The sequence below is a fragment of the Trichosurus vulpecula genome, chromosome 7, assembly GCF_011100635.1.
Source record: "Trichosurus vulpecula isolate mTriVul1 chromosome 7, mTriVul1.pri, whole genome shotgun sequence".
Taxonomy (NCBI): Eukaryota; Metazoa; Chordata; class Mammalia; order Diprotodontia; family Phalangeridae; genus Trichosurus; species Trichosurus vulpecula.
The window spans coordinates 236,418,991-236,441,029 of record NC_050579.1 but is presented as its reverse complement, the minus strand read 5'-3'; the positions used below and the strand labels follow the sequence as shown (position 1 = coordinate 236,441,029).

Genomic DNA, 22,039 nt, shown 5'->3' with positions numbered 1-22,039 from the left:
TCCAAAATGTACTAGTTGGGCAAGTCACTTAACCTCTGTTTGCCTAAGTTTCCCAACCTATGAAATGAGGATAATATTAACACCCACTTCCCAGAGTTGATGTGAGGATCAGATGAAATGATATTTGTAAAGTGCTCCGTGACTTTAAAGTGCTATATAAAGGCTAACTCTAGCGGTTCTGGACTCCAAGCCCAGACCTCTACCCACTGTGTCGCGTTGCTTCTCCACATGTCATAGTTGGTCAATCAGTATTCACGAATTCCATATGTTTTATTAGAATCACAGGGAGGTGCAGCTTTGCAGCGGGGCTCACTTACCGGCTCGTTTGTGCCTTAGTGACTCTTCCCTATAGTTCTCACCTTCTTGTCCATGGCCTCTGTAGATCTGAAAGAAGAATGGAGAATTAATAAAGAACCAGAGTCAGAAATTTCTTCTTCCCGATGGCGTCCCACTACCTGCCTACTCAAGTGCCAGAGCTCCTGTTGTCTGTATCCCTGGGGCATGTCTGGCACTCAGACATAACTACTAAATGTTTGTTGAATGATTGGTAGATAAATTTGAGTTGCAATTACAAAGTAATTTTAACCTCTTGTTGTTGTTTAGTCATTTTATTCTAACTCTTCATGACCCCATTTGGGGTTTTCTTGGCAAAGATACTGGGGTGGTTTGCCATTTCCTTCTCCAGCTCATTTTACAGATGAGGAAACTGAGGCAAACAAAGTGACTTTCCCAGGGTAACACAGCTAGTAAGAGTCTGAGGCCAGCTTTTCCATCCATTCATTCATTGTCCCTTAGCTTCTATAAGGTCCTCTTTGAATCTTCTCCTGTTTCTCTGGTTGTCCTTTCTGTGACTCTTCCTTCCCCATCAATTGATAGCCCCTCAAGACTCAATCGTTACAAACTCTTCTTTCTTCTTGTTCAGAAAGCTATCGCACTCTGAGACTTCAACTCTATGTAGATGACTCTCAAACCTACATCTCTAGTCATTCCTCACATTTTTCCTGGATTCTAGTTCCCGTTCTCCATATATCATTTTTAAAATTTTATTTTATTTTTTATAGAATAAAACAAGTATTTCCATAACATAATATACTAAAAAAGATAATTCCTCATGAAACTGCAAGTTTACCATATAACTCGCTATTCCTTTTTAATATACAACGAAGTAATCAGATAAATTTCTTATTTTTTCTTTTTTTCTCCCTGCCCTGGAGATGGCTACCATTAGACACAAATCATACACACACACACACACACACACACACACACACACAATATATATATATATATATATATATATATATATACATACATACAAACACACACATATATATGTATGCATGTAAAATTATTCAATATATACTTCTATTTATCACTTCTTTCTCTGGATGCAGATAGTGTCTTTCTTCTCATACGTCCTTTATTGTTAATTTGGGGATTTATAATAGTCAAAATAACTTATTCATTCAAAGCCATTCTTAAAACAATATCACTGTTGCTGTATACAATCTCCTCCTGGTTCTGCTCATTTCACCCTTCATTATTTCTCCATACATCTTTAGGCTAGCTAGAAAACTCAGTGTATGGAGCCCTGAAACGAGACATGGGAGGACTTGAGTTCAAACGTAGACTCAGACACTTACTAGCTGCGTGACTCTAGGCACGTCTTTTAACCTTTTGTTTGCCTCAAATTCCCTCATGTGTAAATTGGAGATAATGCTAGCATTTACCTTCCAGGGCGTTGTAAGGACAAAAAATGAGATAACATTTATAAAGCACTTTGACAAGCATCCAAACACCATATAATTGCTAGTTGTATCTCCATTGGAGAGCCATGTGTCAATTCAACACAAAAACTCCTTGCTGATCTTTAACTTCTCCCTCTCCAAAGTGTTCTCCTTTCCAACTCTGCCTTTTCCATCAGCGAGACAATCATTTCCTCCGGTTCTCCAAACTTGCAAGCTTGGAGAGATCCTTTTCTTCTTTCAGACTTAGAGTCAGTCAGTCACCAAGCTCTCTTCGTCCATCCTTCAGAATGTCACTCTGATGGTACCATTTATCTCTCTAGCTTCATTGACACCGCGCCAGTGCTTAATCAATAAATATTTATTGAATGCCTGTCATGTAGACAGTACAGCAATGGCTACTAGAAGCTAGTCCTTATCTCTTTCATCTCACATACAAATAACTTCAATAGCCTCCTAATTTTTCTCCCTGTCTTTTACTGGAACTCTGCTACTGAATTAGCTTCCTTAAATACAATTTTCTCTATGATACTCAGTTTGGTACAGGCTCTCATTGGGTACCAGCCTCTACCACACTGATACAAGCTCTTCTCACCTCTCACCTGGACTACTGCTGGTTGGTTGGTGTCCCTGCCTCAAGTCTTTCCCCACTCCAATCCATGGCCTATTCACTGAATGGGCATTACCTCACTCAAAGTGAGAATCTGGAAACATCTTAGCCTAAAAAAGTCAGGGTCTCCCATTGCATCCTGGGCCATCTCCAGTTGTCCTGATGAATATCTGGCCACTGGACCCAGATGACTCTGGAGGAGAAAGTGAGGCTGGTGACCTTGCACAGCCTTCCCTCACTCAAATTAAAGTCAACTGCAAGTCATGTCATCATCTCCCTGATGTCATGGTCCTCTTCTAGAACAAAGGACAAACACAATAACCTTGCTCCTGCCATCCATTAGCTGCCAAAATGATTTTCCTAAAATGCAGATATGTGCAGGTCACATGTAACTCTGCCCTGCTCTATAAACTCCAATTACCTACCTAATAAATGCCAGTTAATTCCCTACTACTTCCAGGATCAAATATAAAATCCACTTAAAAAAATCTTCTTCCTTCACTCTTAACCCCTTATATATTCAGTTCATACCACAGCATTTCTCCTTTACAAATTGGTAGTATTGTTTTTTATTTGTTTCATTTTGTTCGGGTCTGGTCCTGAGGCAAATTGTAAAACTGGATGAATTTTTGCTTTGGTCACTCCTTTCCCCTCCTTTAAATCCTTCTCCGTTCCCTTTCTCCAAGGGCATAATTCCACCTAGCATTGTCTTCCCAGTAAAAGAAAGAACCTGATATCTGTCAATTACACCTCAATGTGATTTTTAGGTTACCTCCTACCTAGGGCATTTCCATTTTAAGACTGTTCTCACCACACATGTGAAGAGATTAGGGGAACAGAAATATTTTTTATTAACAAGGGTCTTTAGCCTTCTTTAGCAGACTGCTAAAGGAATTCATCACACGCATGCGCGCGCGTGCACACACACACACACACACACATACAATTAAGAAACCCTCTGCATTAAAATGATTTCAGGTATGGTATAGAAAAGGTATTTTCTTTCTATCAGCATAACCTTGGTCCTTTCTTTCTTGGATCTGAGATACCAAGGCACACAGTAGACATTTAATAAATGCTTCGTGAATGCATATGGATGAATTATGGAGAATGATTGAAATCTGAAAGACGTAAGAGCATAGATCCTCAGAAATCACTTTAATAGATGAGGAAACTGAAATCAGAGTGACTTGCCCAAGGTCACACAGCTAAAGCAAGCAGCAGAGCTGAGAGTTGAACTCATTCCTACAATCCTGGTCTACTTTGCATAGTACCACATTGTCCTCACAACTATGCTGCTGTTCTCATGTTGGATTTGTATTTAAATGGAGAGAAAGAGAGAGAGAGAGAGAGAGAGAGAGAGAGAGAAAGAGAGAGAACAGTTATGGCTGCTAATGGCCACCATCCTGATAGTTAGAGCTGAACAGACTGACTTAGCTGTACTGGGAGTTTGTTTGGGGGAAGACCCCAGCAGGGGGTTGGAGAGAGGTTTTGGGATGGCGAGGCTCCAGATCATGATGTTGTGCGTGGAATGTTTTACTGCTCTGATAGATTGGATAAATGGTTTGTGGGATATGGTTTTCTGGTGTCTGAATAAATGGTTTACTTCTCCTACCTTCTATGTGGAGAGTCTCCTATACTTTGCGATACAGAACCACATAGGCATTTTGACAATTATCTACATTGCTATTACTGCCTTACTGATACAGGAGCCAAGGAGGGTAAAGAGGCAATGTATACTGCTACTAATTTTCTACTTCCTGTCCTCTTTGGCTCCAATTCCCAAGCAGCAGGACAGGAGAACACAAAGATGCTTAGAATTCCTTCCTCTGATTCTACTGAGTAAAGCAGTGGGAGAAGTATAGGAAATGGGAAGTGCTCTCTCTCTCTCTCTCTCTCTCTCTCTCTCTCTCTCTCTCTCTCTCTATTTCACAGTCTTAGGAATGAAAGCAGATATAATTATGGTCCTTTAGGATAGAGAGCAGAGACATCATGAAAGAATGTTGCTTCCTGATAATCAACTTTTGATGCTATCCTCCCAGGCAAGAACAAACTCCCTTTCCCCCTTTTTACTAAGGTCCTTAAATCTAAAGATCCATTAAATATGCTTCTATTGTTCCTAGGTGAAAGATCAGAGAGGAGGGCCGGGGGTAAATGTTTAACCACTGATTTTCCAAATGAACAAATAAATCATGTACACCTGTTACATTGTTTCAACTGTGTCAGACTCTTTGTGACCCCATTTGGGGTTTTCTTGGCAAAGATACTAGAGTGGTTTGTCATTTCCTTCTCTAGCTCATTTTACAGATGAGAAAACTGAGGCAAACAGGGTTCAGTGACTTGCCCAGGGTCACACAGCTAGTCCCCCTGATTCCAGGTCTGGTACTGTATCCACCTATAGCTGCCCTGATGTACATCTGACATACTTTTTAACTCAATCTAATTACTAACATTTTATCCATTGCTTTCTTCTTCTAGACAATCAATAAAATAATAAATCAAACTTTGATTTGCAGCATTTGGTTATTTCTGGGGTGTAAATGCTCACACTGAAAATTTAACAATCAGCTAAAAGGTGGTTCCAGATGGCTGTACAATATCCCTGGAAGGAACCCAAGTTCTAGTCCTCATTCTGTCATGCCCTAGCTGTGTTCTTCTGGTTAGATTGCTTCGTAGGAGCACAGTTCTAGAGGTGGGAAAGACCTCAGAGGATGTCTCATCTATCCAACCCCTCTCCACATTTTACAGATAAAGAAACTGAGATTTAGGCAGATTAAGTAACATGCTGTAGGTCACATATAGGTACTAAGTATTAAAGAAGGGGTTTTAACTCAGGTCTTCGGCCTCAGAAAGTTAGAGGTCTTTCCACTGTACCATATTGTCTCCCCTTTCTAGGCATGAGTTTCTTTATCTGTAAAAACGAGGGAGAATTATCAAACTATTTGCTGTGAAGAATACAAGTAAAATAAAACAAAATTCTCATCATTAGGGATCCTACACTTTAGTTAGGAAATATCCCTGACAGATATAAATGGAACGGTAAAAAGGTTCTGGCATGTCTGACCTTGGCCACATCTATTTTCCTCTTTCCTCATCTGTAAAATGAGATGGTGGACTAAATGATCTCTAGGTCCTTTCTACTTTAAATTCCATGATTTTATAATATAATTCCATGATCTTGTATAAGCAGGCACCGAGTTATAATAATAATATGTGCAATAGGAATTTGGATAAGGAAAAGGCCGGTGTGAGCTGGAATGGTCAGGTGAGGAAGACGAGATCTGAAATGTAGATAAGATTTGGAGAGATGCAGAAGGAGGGAAGGCCATTCCAGGTAAAGAAAATAGCGGAAGGAGCTGAACTATCATCTATCCTTCACACACCTACCAGAAAATCTTCCTAAAATCATTGACCCTTTTGCTGACCTATTCAAGAAACTTCAGTGGCTCCCTATGGCCTCTAGAGTAACATACAGACCCTCTTCAGCTTAGCATCTAAAGTCATTCACAACCTGCTTTCAGTCTGCTTTCCCAAGCTTATTTTTTATCACTCCCCTTTCATACACTCTACATTCCAGGCTAACTGGCCTATTTGCTGGTCTCCTTACTTTATAATCTATCTCTTGTTGCCATGTTTTTACATAGGCTACTCTCCACTCCTGTAATGTCCTCCACTCCTCAGCCCTAGTTTCTGTCAAGGTTCAGCTTATGTGTCCTCTCCTACAGGAAGCTTTCTCTGATCTTTCTACTTGTTAACATTTTCTTCCTTCTCAAATTATCATATATATTATATATATACATGTATGTATGTATGTATGTATATATGTATTTATGTATGTGCATGTGTACACACACACACACACCTCTTTATTTGTATTCCCTACCCCCTGCCCCCGGTAGAATTTACACAGGTCATTTTCTTCTTGTCTTTCTGTCTCCAGTGCCTAATACTTGGTAGTATGCTATTTAAAGGATCATGGGCTGATATGCAGGAACATTGCCTTTACATAAGAACCAAGAGAGGAGTTAGGCAGAGTGGGAACCCATAAGCTTTAGAGGCCGCCCATTCCATTTTGGATGGCTCTAACGTCCTAATCATTAGAGCCATCCAAAAATAGAATGTGGGCTGTCTCAGGAAGTGATGGGTAGTCCCCCCACCCCTACCTTTGGAGGGATTTAAGTAGAGAGATTACATGACTTTGTTGTCAACCTCTCAGGCTGAGATGCAACAAAGTATGGATCCATTTTCTGCCACTCGTGCTAATTTTGGCCTAACAATACACACAAGAAAACAGGGGCTCTCCATTAGGCAGCACCACACCATCCATATGTAGAACCATCAGGTCCAGCAAATGGAGAAATTTTGAATGCTATGGATAAGTCCACTTAATTTGGCAGTATACTTTCCAGGGATGTACACATAGATGATGAGGTTGGATGCATGCACTGCCAGAGCTAGCTCGGTGGTTGGGAGGCTCCGAAAGAAAATGTGGGAGAGCATTAGACTGCCTACTAAACTGAAGGTCTACGGAGCCGCATGCTGACCTCATTGTTCTATGCCTGTGAAACCTGGGCAGTCTACCAGCACCATGCCAGGAAACTGAATCACTTCCATTTGAATTGTCTTAGGAAGATTCTGAAGGTTACCTGGCAGGATAAGGTGCTGGACACTGAGGTCTTTTCTCAAGCTAAACTGCCGAGCATTCAAATTCTACTGATGAGAGCACAACTCTGATGGGCTGACCATGTAGTTTGAATGCCAAAAGTATGTTTGCCTAAAAAAAAATCTATTTTAAGGAAAACTCAAACAAGGCAAGCCTTCACATGGAGGTCAGAAAAAGCAATATGGGGACATTCTCCAGGAACTGATTACACACTGGCACAGGACCACCCAGCATGGTGTGCCCTCATCAAAGAAGGCACTGTGCTTTATGAGCAAAGCAGACTTGAACTCACTCAAAAGAAATGTGAGATGCACAAATTTAGAGAAATCACCACTCCAAATGTTCATATAGATTGTTTGTGCCTGACCTGTGGTAGAGCCTTCTGAGCTCATATTGGTCTGATCAGCCACAGTTGGACCACTGTAGCTCAACTAGAACATGGTGGTGTCATTTTGGTCTTCTTTGATCACGAAGGACAACAACCAATCTTCCTTCCTTCCTTCCTCCCTTCCTTCCTTCCTTCTTCCATCCCTCCCTTCTTCCTTTCTTTCTTCCCAAACCTTAAACTCATTTCACTCTGGAGCACATAGATTGCACAATAATAGGTCCCTGCCCAAGCACCACTTAATGGTTGTATTTTGGGCCCTCCTGGCTCAGAGTGAATATAAATAGTAACTGTTTCTCTTTTGGCCAGCAATCCTGAGGGTCTTCCCCTCCCAGTTTGATTTTTTTTAATTAAAGGGGCCTTCCCTTGATTCACTTCTCAAAGAGGCCTATTCACTGAATAAACGTTACCTCACTCAAAGCGAGAACCTGAAAAGGCCTTAGCCTAAAACGGTCAGGGTCTCCCACTGCACCCTGGGTCATCTCCAGTCATCCTGATGAATATCTGGCCACTGGACCCAGATAACTCTGGAGGAGAAAGTGAGGCTGGTGACCTTACACAGCCCTCCCTCACTCAAATTAAAGTCAACTGCAAGTCATGTCATCATCTCCCTGATGTCATGGTCCTCTTCAAGAATGAAGGACAAAAAAACAAAATGGGGATACATTTTGTGAATGGGTTGGACTTAGACTCACATTCTAAGATTTCGTGAGATGGTGCTCTATGAACCAAGCTATCAGCTTAGCAACTGACTGGACAGGACCTCTTTCCTGCCAGGTCTTCTCAACTTTTCCCAGTCTTGGTGCCCTCTGGGTTCTTATCTAGCCTTAAGGGTATGATTAATTCCCATCAATAATTCGTTAATTTTTTGAATGGCTCTAGCCTCCAACCCCATAAGGTTTTAATCTCTTTCCCAACTTTGTATAACTTCAAAAGGATTGTTCATTCACATATAACTCTGCATGTTTACTAAAATAGAATCAAAATTAACAAGCTACTACTTTATTTAATTTGTTATCATCATTATTGTTTGAGACTACGCTTCCCCATCTCATCCAGTCTGGAAGTGCAGTGTTCATGCTTGAGCCTGATCCCACAAGGGTTTGGGATGAAAACTTTAGCCTGCTCTGTTTTTAATATGGGCAGGTGCTTCTTAGGCCCCCTGCTCCCAAGAGCTCACTATACTAATGTGAAAATTAGTGCAGACACTTGTTCAGCTTAACCCTACTGCAACTTAGAACACTTGAGTTCAAGAAATCTATCAGCCTCAGTCTTCCTGATAGCAGTGGATTACAAATGTGCACGAACATTTATGGTATAAACTACTGCTTTAAAAAAGTAAATGCATATAGGCTTTGATTGTCCTGGAGCCACAGGAGTCAGATGGAGCTTCATGGGCATTTGATAAAAGAAATGGGAGTTGGGATGGGGCTGTTAATTGTCCTTCAGTACAAATCAATTGTTAAGAATGGCCTGCCATGATGTCCCTAGCGCTGCTCCTGGTAGCCTTAGAGAACATGGGGTGGTCAGTACAGTATTCTGGGAATTGGGATGCTTATTCTTCTGGTAGGGCACACCAACAGCTTACGTCTGGTGTTTTTGAACAGAACATACAGGGACATACCATTCCTTGCTGGTGAGCTCATAGTACTCTTTGGTGCATGGAATGCAGCCAATAAAGTTGTGCCTCTAGCCTAGGTTTCCCTTCACATGTCTCATGTCGATTGGACTAGATGAATATCTCAAGTGACAATGTCCAGCTTAGGGGTGGGGATTTCCTGATGGCAGAGTATCAGCTGCAAGAGACAAGGTCTTCAATTCCTGGAAATGTCCCACCTATTGGACATTATGGCTTCTACAAATTGTAGGGGCACAAAAGTAGTAAAGGCAAGAAGAAAAGTCCCTTAGTTCCACCCCTGAAATGGAGCGATCGGAACAGTGACACCTTCAAATGTGTGATTTCAGTGGGTTATACCGAAAAGCCCTATCAACCCCCCAAATATCCTTCTCTATCTTCCCACCCGCTATGGTAGCACCTGCTCCATCTGGTTTGAAATTCACGTTTTATTCATCTATATTCATCTCTGTTGGACAATTGCCTCCAGAAGGACATTTCTAGACGAGTTATAGACTAGAATCATAGGATCTTAAGAACCAGAAAAGGACTATATAGGTGGTCCATTCCAATCCTTGCCCAAAGCGAGGTCGCACATTAGATAGAGCACTATGCCTGGAATCAATCAGGAAGACATGAATTCCAATCCAGCCCCAGACCCATACTATCTGTGTGACCCTGAACCAGTTACAACTGCTGTCTGTCTCAGTTTCTTCAGCTGTACAGTGGGGCTCATAAGAGCACCTACATCCTAGGGCTTTTGTGAGTATTAAATGAGGTAATATCTGTAAAGGGCAGAGCACGGTGCGTGGCATAGACTTTTTAAATGCTTGTTCCCTTCCTCTCTTCCTCCTCTCCTTTTTGCAGTGACCCTGGACAGCTCCAGTAATAGTGAGCTAACTACTACAGGAGAGTAACCAGTGGGTTACTATGTTGAATTATTGTAATTCTAGGAGCCAAAATCTGTTAATTGATTACATTAGTTCATTGCCATCTCAAAAGGTACAGAGAGAGCTGGAGTTCCAGAGAAAGAAATAAAAGATAAATAAAATCAGAGGGATGCAGGAGAATAAAACAGTAACGGGTCAGGAAAATTTGTTTCAGTTCGGAGGATCAAAGGTCTACAATCCAAAGAGACCCTAAAGCATGTCCAGCTCAATCCTATCATTTTAAGGGTGAGGAAACTAAGTCTCAGAAAGGTAAGTTGATTTGACCAAGGTCACACAAGCAATAAGTGACATAAGCAGAATTTGAGCTCATATCCTTTGACTGAAAGCCAGTGCTTTTCCCACCAAGTTCTACTATGTGCCAAGTACTGTGTTAGGTACTGAAGCAACACCCTCAAGGACTTTATATTCAACTAAGAAGGGAAGTTCTTCCTGTGGAGACCTTGGGCAGAGAGTAGCATGATGGGTCAGAGAGAACTGATTATAGATGATAAATCACCCTGAGAGCAGGAAAAAGTGTGCTTGGAGGAGAGTGGCATATAGACAGGATGGCAAAAACACCCAAGTAGGAATATTGGGTATTGAGCAAGAAAGGAAGGGCTCTGAAGACAAACTTCTCACATTTCACCATTTTGCATGGTGGCCAATGTGCTAAGTGATCTTGGAGCAATCTTGGCATTCAACAGTTAAGGATAGATGTCTCCTCTCAGAGTGCAGTGAAAGCCCTTGGGACGATGCCCCTGCAAAGAGAGAATTTCTAAAGAAGCATAGGCACTAACAGAGATGGGTACTAAGTATGGCTGGGTGCAGAAGGCAACTAGTTAGCCCACCTTTACTTAATTCAAAAATCTAGGTTTTTCGTGAGACTCTAAATCTGTCTCTTCTTTATTTCACATTTGTACATTTACAAATATAATAACTCATGTGACACTCTTGTTTTATTGTTGTTCAGTTGTATCTGACTTTTTTTGACCCCATTTGGGGTTTTCTTGGCAAAGACACTAGAGATGTTTGCCAGTTTTTTTTCCTCCAGCTCATTTTACAGATGAGGAACTGAGGCAAGCAGGGTTAAGTGACTTGCCCAGGGTCACACAGCTAGTAAGCACCTGAGATCAGATTTGAACTCATGAAGATGCCTTCCTGATTTCAAACCCAGTGCTCTGCCTACCACACCATCTAGCTGCCCACTTATCTATGTGTTTCAATTAAAATGTTAACTCTTTGAGGAAAGAAACTATTTTTACCTGACTTTGTAACCCCAATGCTTAGTATATTGGCTGACACAGTTGATGTTTAATAAATTCTTGCTTGCTTGATCACCCTACATTAGCCATGTCTGGAAGCTGTAGAGAAACGGAAAATGTGGCACTGAGTAACCTTGGGGAGTTAGAGTAAATGGAAGGGAAAAGGTCATATAAGATTTCCTGGGATACAGAGACTTTTTTTTTAAAAAGATGGAGAAAATGCTTTACCTCATTCAACCTCTTGGGACAATCTCCCCATCTCTCAGGGAACTTTGTTTCTTGCTTTTCCAGGGTTTCCAACTACCAGCATGCATTCTGAAGGTGGTCACCCTTGCGGACTGATGATTAAGTAGAAAGGGGCCAGCCCATGAAGACCCTGAACAGGGGGCTCCCCACATATGTTTGAGTGTGGGTCACCTGGGGAACCACTATGAGACCCCTTAAGGAGATACAGAGAAAGATATTGTATCTATGTTCCCTGAGGCAGCTGGCTGAGATATCCAACATCAGACTGGCAGCTAGGAATAGAAAGCGGTCCTTATGAGAGCTGAGAGCAGTGAGCTGAATTCTGCTTCCACTTAGACTTTGATCTTCGATGGATGCTTAGAAATTCTCCTCTACCCCTTCCCAGTGGGAGCAACAAAGCGATGCAGCATAGCCAATAAGAGGGTGGGGGAGTCTGGCAGAGCAACACTGCTTTTGTGATACTTTTTAACAAACCATAGTTCGATATTGTTTTAGCAAATATACAGATCTACATGATAATGAACAAGTAACTCTCTAGGAGTGGTGTAAAGTTCTGAAAATCTTGTTAGAGTGGCTAGGACCATTTGATGAATTATGAATTATTGATGGGAATTAATCATACCCTTACACTAGACAGGAATTCAGAGTGGAACTCAAAGAGGAAAAGCAGAGGTCCTGCCGGTTTAGGCAGTAAACTGAGCTTACAGCCCAGACCATGGAGTGCCCCCTGGTGGCTTGCACAGATATTGTGCTAGTAAGTAGCTACTTAGCCATACCTGCCTTTTGTGAGAACCTAAAGACAATGGGACCATTAGTGTGGGAACATTGTTCTTTACATAGTGTTTTCCATATGTATTTTCATTTATCCCTACAATAACCCTGAAAGTAGTAAGCATTTTAAAAATCACTTACATACTAAGATAGCTTAATAAGATTTAGAGAGACTGAAGGATTTAAATAAAGTGTTATTAGCTGATTGACAGAATACCTGAAATTAGAACACAAGTTGCGAAAATTCCAAATTGTTCTGAGCAGGTTTTGGAGTGATGAAAGTTCCCATGTTACTTATTGACCTAGCTCTTTTTCCTGGTTTGGGAAAGGAAGTAGTCTTGGGGGGATAGCACCATTTTGAGATTCAGGAATTCTATTTCTGCCTGTACAGGTGACTAACTGGGTGAGTCAGTGAAGCTTTCCGTAACTTTGTTTACACATTTAAAATATAGATGAAATACTACTGACCTTGTTCAGATCCACTCCAGGTTATACTAAAAGGAAGAGTAAAATAATATTGGTAAAGTTGTTGGGTTGGGTTTTTTAGTTGTTTAGAGATAAGTACTTCAAATATTTTAAGTAAATTTCACTTAATATTTTGACCTATATCTTTACCTCAAAGGTAATATTATTGGCCTAACATCCAGGATTTATGCCCTGTGTAATGTAGATTTCCATTAAACTATAAGTTATATGAGGATAGGGTCTGTTTTTCATTTTGTCAAGTTGGGACCAGAATTAAACATGAGGAGAGCAGGCTGGATTGCCCTTGAAAAACTGCAAAGCTCTTTTAATGGCCCCTTAAACTTCTCCTGTAAACAAAAGCTCATTTAAAAAACCATTCTTTTACCCATGTTATTGCTTGGTCATGAAAAAGGGAATATTCCAGTCTCTGTGGAATTGAAAATGAATATTGTTGGTATAGCAATGGGGAAGTATAGGTAAGAATAGGCTGCAGTTTACAAGGAATAAAAGGCAACTACGGGGTACAGTGGATAGAGTGCCAGGCCTAGAGTCAGGGAGACTCATCTTCCTGAGCTCAAATCTGGCCTCAGACACTTACTAGCTATGTGATCTTGAGCAAGTCACTTAATCCTGTTTGCTTCAGTTTCCTCATCTGTAAAATGAGCTGGAGAAGGAAGTGGCAAACAGCTTTAATATCTTTGCCAAGAAAACCCCAAATGGGGCCACAGAGTCAGACATGACTGAAAAATGACTGAATAATACAACAGATAAATAACTTTGAAGAAACACTTGTGTAAAGGACATACTTAGGGGAAAAGTATGAGTGAAAAAAAGTGGGCAATGTGTCAAGAATTGGGATTCTCAGCATGCTCGGTTCTTTCATGGGAGTGCCACTGAGGAGCTTTTTGAGCATGCCCAGTTTGGACATGAAGTCCTCTGTGTCCTCTATCACATGTGTGGGGGTAGCTGCCTTCAATTAGCTGTGTGCATCTTTAAAACTGGCAAGCCTGAGCTGTTCTCTCTTTTCTTGGTCATCCTCTTTTCTACCATCTTTCAGCTATGCTCAGTGGTCATGGACATGGGTGCCATGAATTTAACCAGCAAGAACAGAAGGAACACTTTACCTCTCTTTTGCCTTAGCTCCTAAAAATGGATTTGGGGGTGTTTGTTCCTGCTCTGTGTTGCTTGCCCTTACTTTCAGGTGCCAGAGATGATCTTTGCGAGACCATGAGTTTAAGTCATGGCAAGAGAGTGCATTCAGAAAGGCCCAGCATAGAAACTCTGAAAAGCCAAAGAGCCTGGGACTTGAAATTGAGAGGGTTTTGGACTTGGAATCAATACTGTGTTCTATGAGAACTGAGCTAAGCTATGAACCTAATCTCTTTCTCTTCCCCAGGGACTGAGGTGGTACAGGGAGGAAGGAGGGTTATTTCTCCTGTGAGTTAGTGGAGTAAATTTGTGTATTTGTGATTATATCTTTTTAATTAAATATTCCTTTTGTAAATACTTCACTGTTAAACAGGTAAATGGTCTTACTGTTCCACTGGTATGCTTGTGATATCAGAAGATATTGAGAAAGGCTTCCAGAAAGTTGGTTTGACCCTTTATAACAAATTTAGGGGAGACCATGGATAAGAGTTACACAGGATGGGTAGGCATGGATGGATTGAGATTCAAATCCCTGGTATTAACAACTTGGACTAGGTTAAAGAAGCCATTCTTTGGCTCATTTTTTTTTTCTTCATCTAGCCTTAATCAGACTAGATTGCTCTGCGGGAGAAAGTGAGGCTGGTGACTTTGCACACCCTCCCTTACTTAAATCCAATTCACTTGTATGTCATGGCATCACCTCCCTGATGTCATGGTCCTCTTAGAGTGAAGGACAAACAACAGTTAACAACCAAAGCCATGAGTTTTAGGATGCCTTTCGGTATCTGCTGAGCCTAGCGTAGTACTTAACACATAGTAGATACTTAATAAATCCTTGTAGGATTATGTAAACTCATTCATCATTTTATAGCTCTTTGAAAATACATTTTAAAGTTTCAACCTAGGTATGAAATGCTAGAAAGTGTCCCTAGACTCAGAGTCTGGAGAGCATGGTTTAAGTCGCCATTTGCCACTTAATTGCTAAATGACCTTGGCCACTGCACCCTCCACCTGATTTCATTTCCCCCTTTATAATAAGGAAGGGGGGTGGAGTTAGGACTAGGTGACCTTCCAGTAGCTCTAATGGTCTATGACTAAGCCATTATTCTTAATTTACAGTCAACAATGAGTACAAAGATACCAACTCCTAAGCACTCTAGTGGTAAGTGCATTAATGATGCTGAATCATGGTACAATCTTTTGTTCCATAGCTTTTAGGGGAAAAGTGGCTCACAGTAGAACAGCACTTCAAGTGGGAAGCCCTGAAAAAAAGACACGATGTTCATTTATAAACCATGCATCAAGGTCACCATTGTTTATCCAACTGACCCAAAAAGGCCATGTGAAAATTTTGCAGATGATGTGATCATAAAAACATTATTTTAGCCTGAAAGTTATCCAGGGCAGAACCTTATCAACTATGACAAGTGGATTTCCTATAATGTGAAAGACTTGGGCCCATTTTAAGACGGACATATTATCTTAGGCTGATATTTGGTATAGAGAGGCAGCTAGTTAGCACAGTGGATAAAGTGCTAGACCTTAAGTCAGGAACCCTTGAGTTCAAATCCTGCTTCAGAAACTTACTAGCTATGTGACCCTGGGCAAGTCATTTACCTCAAAAGATGGTCATGGAAATCAAATGAAATAAAGCACTTTCAAACCCTAAATACCAGCTATTATCAGATTCTCCCTCATGACTCATACCCCTATAGATGGCATACTATATCTGATTTTGCACTCCATCCCCATCTTGTATATCTAGAATGTAAAAGCCTTGAAGATCCAGGAAGTGGATTCAAATCCCAGTTCCTCCTTTTGCACTGTGTGACCTCAGGTAGGTCATTTAACTCTTCTGGCCTTAGTTCCTTATTAGTCTTCCTGCCTCTATAAACACTCAACTGGGCTGCCTTTCAATAGCTCTGTAAGCCTTAGCTAATGATGTAGGTAACATTTCAAGCTCTAAAATTCCATTACATAATTAAAATAACCAACTTTTGATTCTAGAACCATCAAGTTTTATCCATATGTGAGTCTAAATATTATATCCTTTCCTCAGGAGTTTTTGGATATGTATCTTATATGCAGAGATTTGCATTTAATTTTCTAGCAGACAGGGGAAACATTAGAAAGTGCATTGGATTGGGAGAAAAAGAATTTGAGTTCTAGAACTGACCCTATAAATTATATAAATATATATTATATATATTATATACAAACACATAAATATATTATATTTGTATATTATGTAATATATGTATAAAATGTTATATAATATATAAATATATTATAAAGAAATAAACATAAATATAGACCCTGTGTGTCTCAGCACAGTGGCTCCTGGTGACTTAGGGAATAGTGGCTGAAATAAGGGTGGGGGAAGCAGGTTAGGGGCAGAGGGAAAAGAAGCACTTTTATTTCTATTCAACAGGTTTTTATCATAACACTAATTTATGTAAGACACTGTGTTTGCCTTAAAAGGGGGAAGATGAAAAATGAACACCGTCCCTGCCCTTAAGAAGCTTACTGTCTCTTTGGAAGATGAGACACGTGCACAAAGAGCTATCATTAAAGTGGTTATGAGATGAGGCATAGCAGGGTTCTGAGCGAGGGGCATGAGAGATTTGCCAAGGGATGGAGGGATCAACACTGATTGTTGAGATAAGGCCAGACATTACAGAGGAAGTGACAATCAGATCTATCTTAAAGGGGAATGAGCTATCTCAGGAGGTAGTGCTCAGCATAGTGCCTGGTGCGTAGTAGGTCTTTAATAAATGTTTATTGATTGATCGATAGTGGGTTCTTCCTCATTGGAGGCCTTCGACAAAGGCTAGATGACCACACGTTGCCTGTGTCATAGAGGAGATATCCCCGCTCTTGCTCCAGCATTGAACTAAAAGGCCACTTCACACTTTTAACGGTGATTTTGAAACGTTTCAATTCAATTTTATTCAATTTGATTTGATTCCATCCCATTCAATTCAATCAGCATTAAGAAATGCTGGCTGAATCAAATTTATCAAATACTAAAACACACCTAACAATATCCCAGTGTTTATGCAATACTGGTTGAATTAAAAGGTATTATGATGGTGTTGAAGATACAAAGAGAAAAATTAAAGTAGTTCCGAGTCTCAAGGAGCTTATATTCTCTTGAGAGATTTTAGGTTTTAAGGAGTGAGGACCTTTAGAAGTAAAATATCTGATTTTGCACTCCATTTTACAGACTGGTAATATATTGGGATGGATGAACCAGTGTTTGTTAAAACTCTGAACAACTGCTTGTTAAATTTCTTTGTAATTCTAACAGGCTATGACTTAGCACCCTCTTTAGAGATGCCAAGATCCCCAGCACGAATTGCACAAATATAGGGTCCTTATGTAAGGTGCTAACAATTGCCTAGAGCTTCAGAAGTACCTCCTGTGTCCACACCCTGACTAGCACAGAGTAGGCACCTGAAATAATTTGTCCTTTGAGGTAGCACTTTAGTTCTGTTTTCTTTTTACTCTTGGTGAGTTAAGTTTGTAGTGACCACTTTACTATGTGCATTGAATGTGTTCCATTTTTGGCTATTGTTGATATTAAAACACTCCTAAGAATACCCTGTCCAATGTGCTTATATCACTTTCCCCTTATCTTACCTTTTCCTCCAAAGAGCAACAAACTCTACCCTCCCAATGCCCCTTGGCACTTTTGAAACTTGTAATTTATAATACATGAAGTTCCCAGAAAAACAGGCAAAAACAAGGGAGGGGAAGGACTGGGGTTAGGTTTACTCACCAAAGAATGGACAATGGATTCAAGATTTAAGTTCAGTGCAGCTTGAGAAGAATAAGTCACAATCAGGAACACAAAGCAGAAAACTGATTTCCCTGGGGAATTCATGTCTTCAGGCTTGTTGTATGGCCTGAAAGAAGGATAACATGATTTGTAGAGCAGTAGACTGATAAACTTGTTACTCATCTATAGCATGGAAAAAAATTCACAAAAGCGACAATGGTGAAGGACTTCTTCGAGTGGGATGGAAAAAGAGAAGCCTCAAAAAAATCATAATTTACCCAGGCTCCTCGACTCTTGCCTCAGTAAATTCATGTGGCAAGATAGAGAGAAGTAGAACATTTGAGGATGGAGGAGGAAACAGGGATAGACAGGAGAACAGGACACAGTCATACATAGATTTGGAGATGGAAGAGTCTTTAGAGAAAATTTAGCTCAAGCCCCTCATTTGACACATGAAGAAACTGAGGACCATAGTGAAGAAGTGACTTGCCCAATGCTACACATATGGCAAGAAGCCAGTATTGAACTGAAACAGACTCTCTGACCCCAAATCTAGAATTCTTCCCACTATTCCATCCTGAAACTCCTTATGTTACGGTAGTTTTGGAATCTGAACATATCTTTTCTGGCAGTCTAACGATTTTTGAAAACTCTTTGCAATGCTTCATTGAGGGAACAGATTTTTGTGGCCAGATTAATCTCTGTGGCATCTAAAAAGTGGTAACATACTGTTTGCTTCTTTTTTAGAGCTCCACACTCTTTCCCTGTGAGTCCCTTGGGATGATTCTGCCTGGGAATGAATCAGGAGGTTAGGGTAATAATTTATTTTTTTTTCAATCCTTCAACTTGGTATCATGACAAGTCAATCTGCAGAATTGAAATGGGACCCAGCCTGAAGGAGTGCTGAGCCATCCTCAACTCCCTATTTATCACCAAGGAGAGACTTGAGCACTGGGGCAAGCCGACCTTACTCCAACTTTTCACTACCTCCTAATGCTCAGTATTGGGGTAGCTATGGGGCACGGTGGATAGAGTGCCAGACCTGGAGTCAGGAAGACCTAAGTTCAAATCTGGCCCCAGACACCAGTTGTGTGAGCCTGGGCAAGTCATTTAACCTCGCTTGCCTCAGTTTCCTCATGTATAAAATGAGCTGGAGAATAGTAAATACTTTAGTATCTTTGCCAAGAAAACCCCCAAAGGGGTCACAAAGACATGACTGAAAAGAATAACCAAAAACCAACGATGCTCAGTAGGGATTCCTAAAACTCTCAGAGTTCTTTTATTAGACAAGTTAATCAATTGATCGATAAGCTTCTATTAAACTCTAACTATATATCAAACGCTGTGCCGGGTGCTGGGAATATGAAGACAAAAATGAAACAATTTCTTCTGAGTTCTAACGAGCTTTTGTTTTATCAGGGGAAATAAATATGTGCACATCTGATCATGTACATTGATTACCTTCTGCCTTTAACAGTCTAGAAGTCTAGAAGAAGGATGGGTATTTTGAGGACAGAAAATCAGTACTATTATGGGCGTATTGAGTTTAAGATAGCTGCTGGGTGGCCGGTTTTAAATGTCCATTAGGCAGTTGGTGACACGGTCCTAGAGCTCATGAAAGAGATGAGGGCACAGTGAATTGATCTGCTTGTCATCTCTGTAAACATGATAGTTGAACCCAACGAGGATGATGAGAACATGGAGAGAGATTACAGAAAGAGGAGCAAAGAGGGACAACAACAGGGCCTTGTACTGTGTCCACAGCTAGAGGGCAGGATATGGATGATAACCCAGCAAAACAGACTGAAAATGAGTGGCCGGTTGCCCACTGCATCCTGGGCCATTGCCAGTGGTCTTGACCTTTGTCTTGCCACTGGTGACTTTAATGACTCTGGAGGAGAGAGTGAGGCTGAGGACTTTGTGCAACTCTGGCTCTGGCTTAAATCCAATTCCTGGGCAAGTCAAGACATCACCCTCACAATGGCATTGGTCCCCTTCAAGAATGAAGGATGAACAGTAACAACAAATAATCAAAAAGAAGTAAAGTCAAGAATAGGCCATGTGGCCTTGAGGCCGCAGGTGCCCCTGGTCAAGAAGGCCAGAGGGGAGAGAGAATCCGAGAGTAGTAGGTAGCAACGGCAAATGTCAAGATCAAAGGTGACAACGTCAAATGCTACAGTGAGATTAATAATGATGAGGATTTGCCAAAGAAGAGATCACTGTTAACTCTAGAGAGAGCTGTTTCAGTTCAGTGAGGAGGTCAAAAGACTAAGATATTGTGGGGGAGGGGGAGAGAAAGTGGAGGTGAGGAGTACAAAAAGTTTTTTTTTTCCCTAAGGGTTCAGATGTAGAGTTAGAAGTCGCTTTAACAGGCTATAAGCCCAGCACTCTCATTTTATAAATAAGGAAGCTACAGCATAGAGCAGTTAAATGAAATGCTTCAGCAATGCAATTAATGAGTGACAGAGCTGGAATTTGAACATAAGTTGCTTGATTCTAGACCTAGGATTCTTGCTACTTTACCATGCTGGTTTGGTTATTTAAGGGGGGAAAGATAGAAGACGGTGGCTTGAAGAAATGATAGGATCAAGTGAGCATTTTTTAAAGATTGTGGAAACAGATAGCAAGAAATGAAATGGTAGATAGAGGAAGATTAGAAATTAGGGAAGGGGGATAATTTTGGGGGCAAGCTGCAAGAGGAGAAGGGAGAGGAATGGATTGGGATACAAGTAGGGGGACTGGTCTTATTGAGGAAAAGGGCCATCATTTCTTCAGAGACTACAGCAGCGGTAGAGAACCTGTGGCCTCAAGAACACATGTGGCCTTCTAGGTCCTTGGGTGCTGGGTTTTGACTGAGTCCAAGTTTTACAGAACAAATCCTTCCATTGAGGGGATTTGTTCTGTGAAGTTTGGATTCAGTCAAAGGGCTGCACTTGAGGCCCTAGAGGGCCATATGTGGCCTTGAGGCCGAAGGTTCCCCAGCCCTGGACCAGAGTAAAGGAGGGAGAATGGGGATAATATCAAGGGAATTTTGAGATGGAAGAGAGAAAAGGTTAGTGGCTTCTGTTTTCTCAGTAAAGTATAAGGAATGGTTTTCTGAGGGGAGGAGGGATCAGAAGTGGAGTAAAAGACTTAAGGTTTTGGTACAGCTGTAAAGGGAGATACTACAGGTAGAGAATCAATTAGGCTTAGCAAGAATTCATACATTTCTCTTAAAATAGTGATGTATTGTTTAATTCCTACTTCGTGTAATAGGTACATGGGGGTAGCCAGCTACACTGTAGAGACTCATGTTTCTCTAAGTCAGCTTTTGGATGACTACCTATTGCTCAGTGCTCATAACTACTCACTCTCTGGGTTGACTCTCTAACTTTGCCCTACCCTCTCAAGTGGCAGGAGTTCTCTAAGTTCTTAGAGAAGGATCACCACCAAGTGGTTACCAGGATCCTCTGAATGACTTGGTTATGAGGGAATACCAGTCTTCCTACTCACCATGTTGTTAGTTCTCAAGCCCCCACCAATGTGCTTCCATTTATACAAACCAGTTACTCACAATGATGACATATATAACTTTTAAACGTTACCACTCACTTATTTATATAAATAAGTCAAAAGAATTAATAATGTTACATGTCTGCATAGATCAAACAAATGCGAGAATAAACAATCCCCATGGATTTAATAGCCAAAAGATTAATAATAATCTTGGGTCACACTCTCTCACTAATGAAACTCAGTATCTGTTGAGGAGAGTGAGCACACACTTATAGAAATCTTCCAAAGAGGTACACGAGTGAAGAAAACCCATGTGCTTAGGATAACACAAAATTCTGAAACCATAAACTTTTATGTCATCTTTCTCTCTCAGGAACTATCCATAAAAATTCTTGGATAAGCATAACTTCTGTGTTAAATAAATTCTTCCACATCCATGTTGTACTTGGCTAATATCTCCCTTGATGTTTCAGCCAAATGAGTCAGTCGCCTGGATGACTTCTCTAATTCCTCTGTACTAGCCTGCCACAATAAATGATTTCAGAATTATGACTTTAGTGTCATTTAAAATCCCTTTCATCAAACAATGATTCCACTATGTTCAGGGAATTGTACTTACATAGGCAAGAAAGTGAATTAATTATTTTAGATTTTCATTTGTAGCACCAAGAGTTAAAACTAAAAATATTTTTCATTTAAAAACTGAGAACTAACATTTAGATAGAGCTTCATGGTTATGAAGCCCTTTCACACTTATTATCTCCTTTGATCCCCTCCCAACAATCAATGAGATAATTAATGTAAACATTATTATTCCTACTTTACGGAGGAGCCAACTGAGACCCAAAGAAATCAAGCAGCTTCCTAGTAAACAGTAGAGTCAGAACTCAAGCCTAGATCATTTGACTCCAAAGTTAATATTC

At 40.6% G+C, this 22,039-nt stretch overlaps 1 protein-coding gene across 3 annotated transcripts in view; it reads right to left on the bottom strand.

The window, feature by feature from the left end:
- The window catches only part of ADGRF5 (adhesion G protein-coupled receptor F5), a 158,195-nt gene that overhangs the window by 63,119 nt on the left and 73,037 nt on the right, over positions 1 to 22,039 (bottom strand). For all 3 annotated transcript variants that reach the window (XM_036766095.1, XM_036766094.1, XM_036766096.1), the window contains exons 2-3: positions 17,622 to 17,748; positions 318 to 384 (exon numbers count right to left, since the gene is read on the bottom strand). In XM_036766095.1, coding sequence (XP_036621990.1) covers positions 318 to 384; positions 17,622 to 17,726 — 172 coding nt within the window. In that variant the 5' untranslated portion in view covers positions 17,727 to 17,748. The remainder of the gene's footprint in view (positions 1 to 317; positions 385 to 17,621; positions 17,749 to 22,039) is intronic.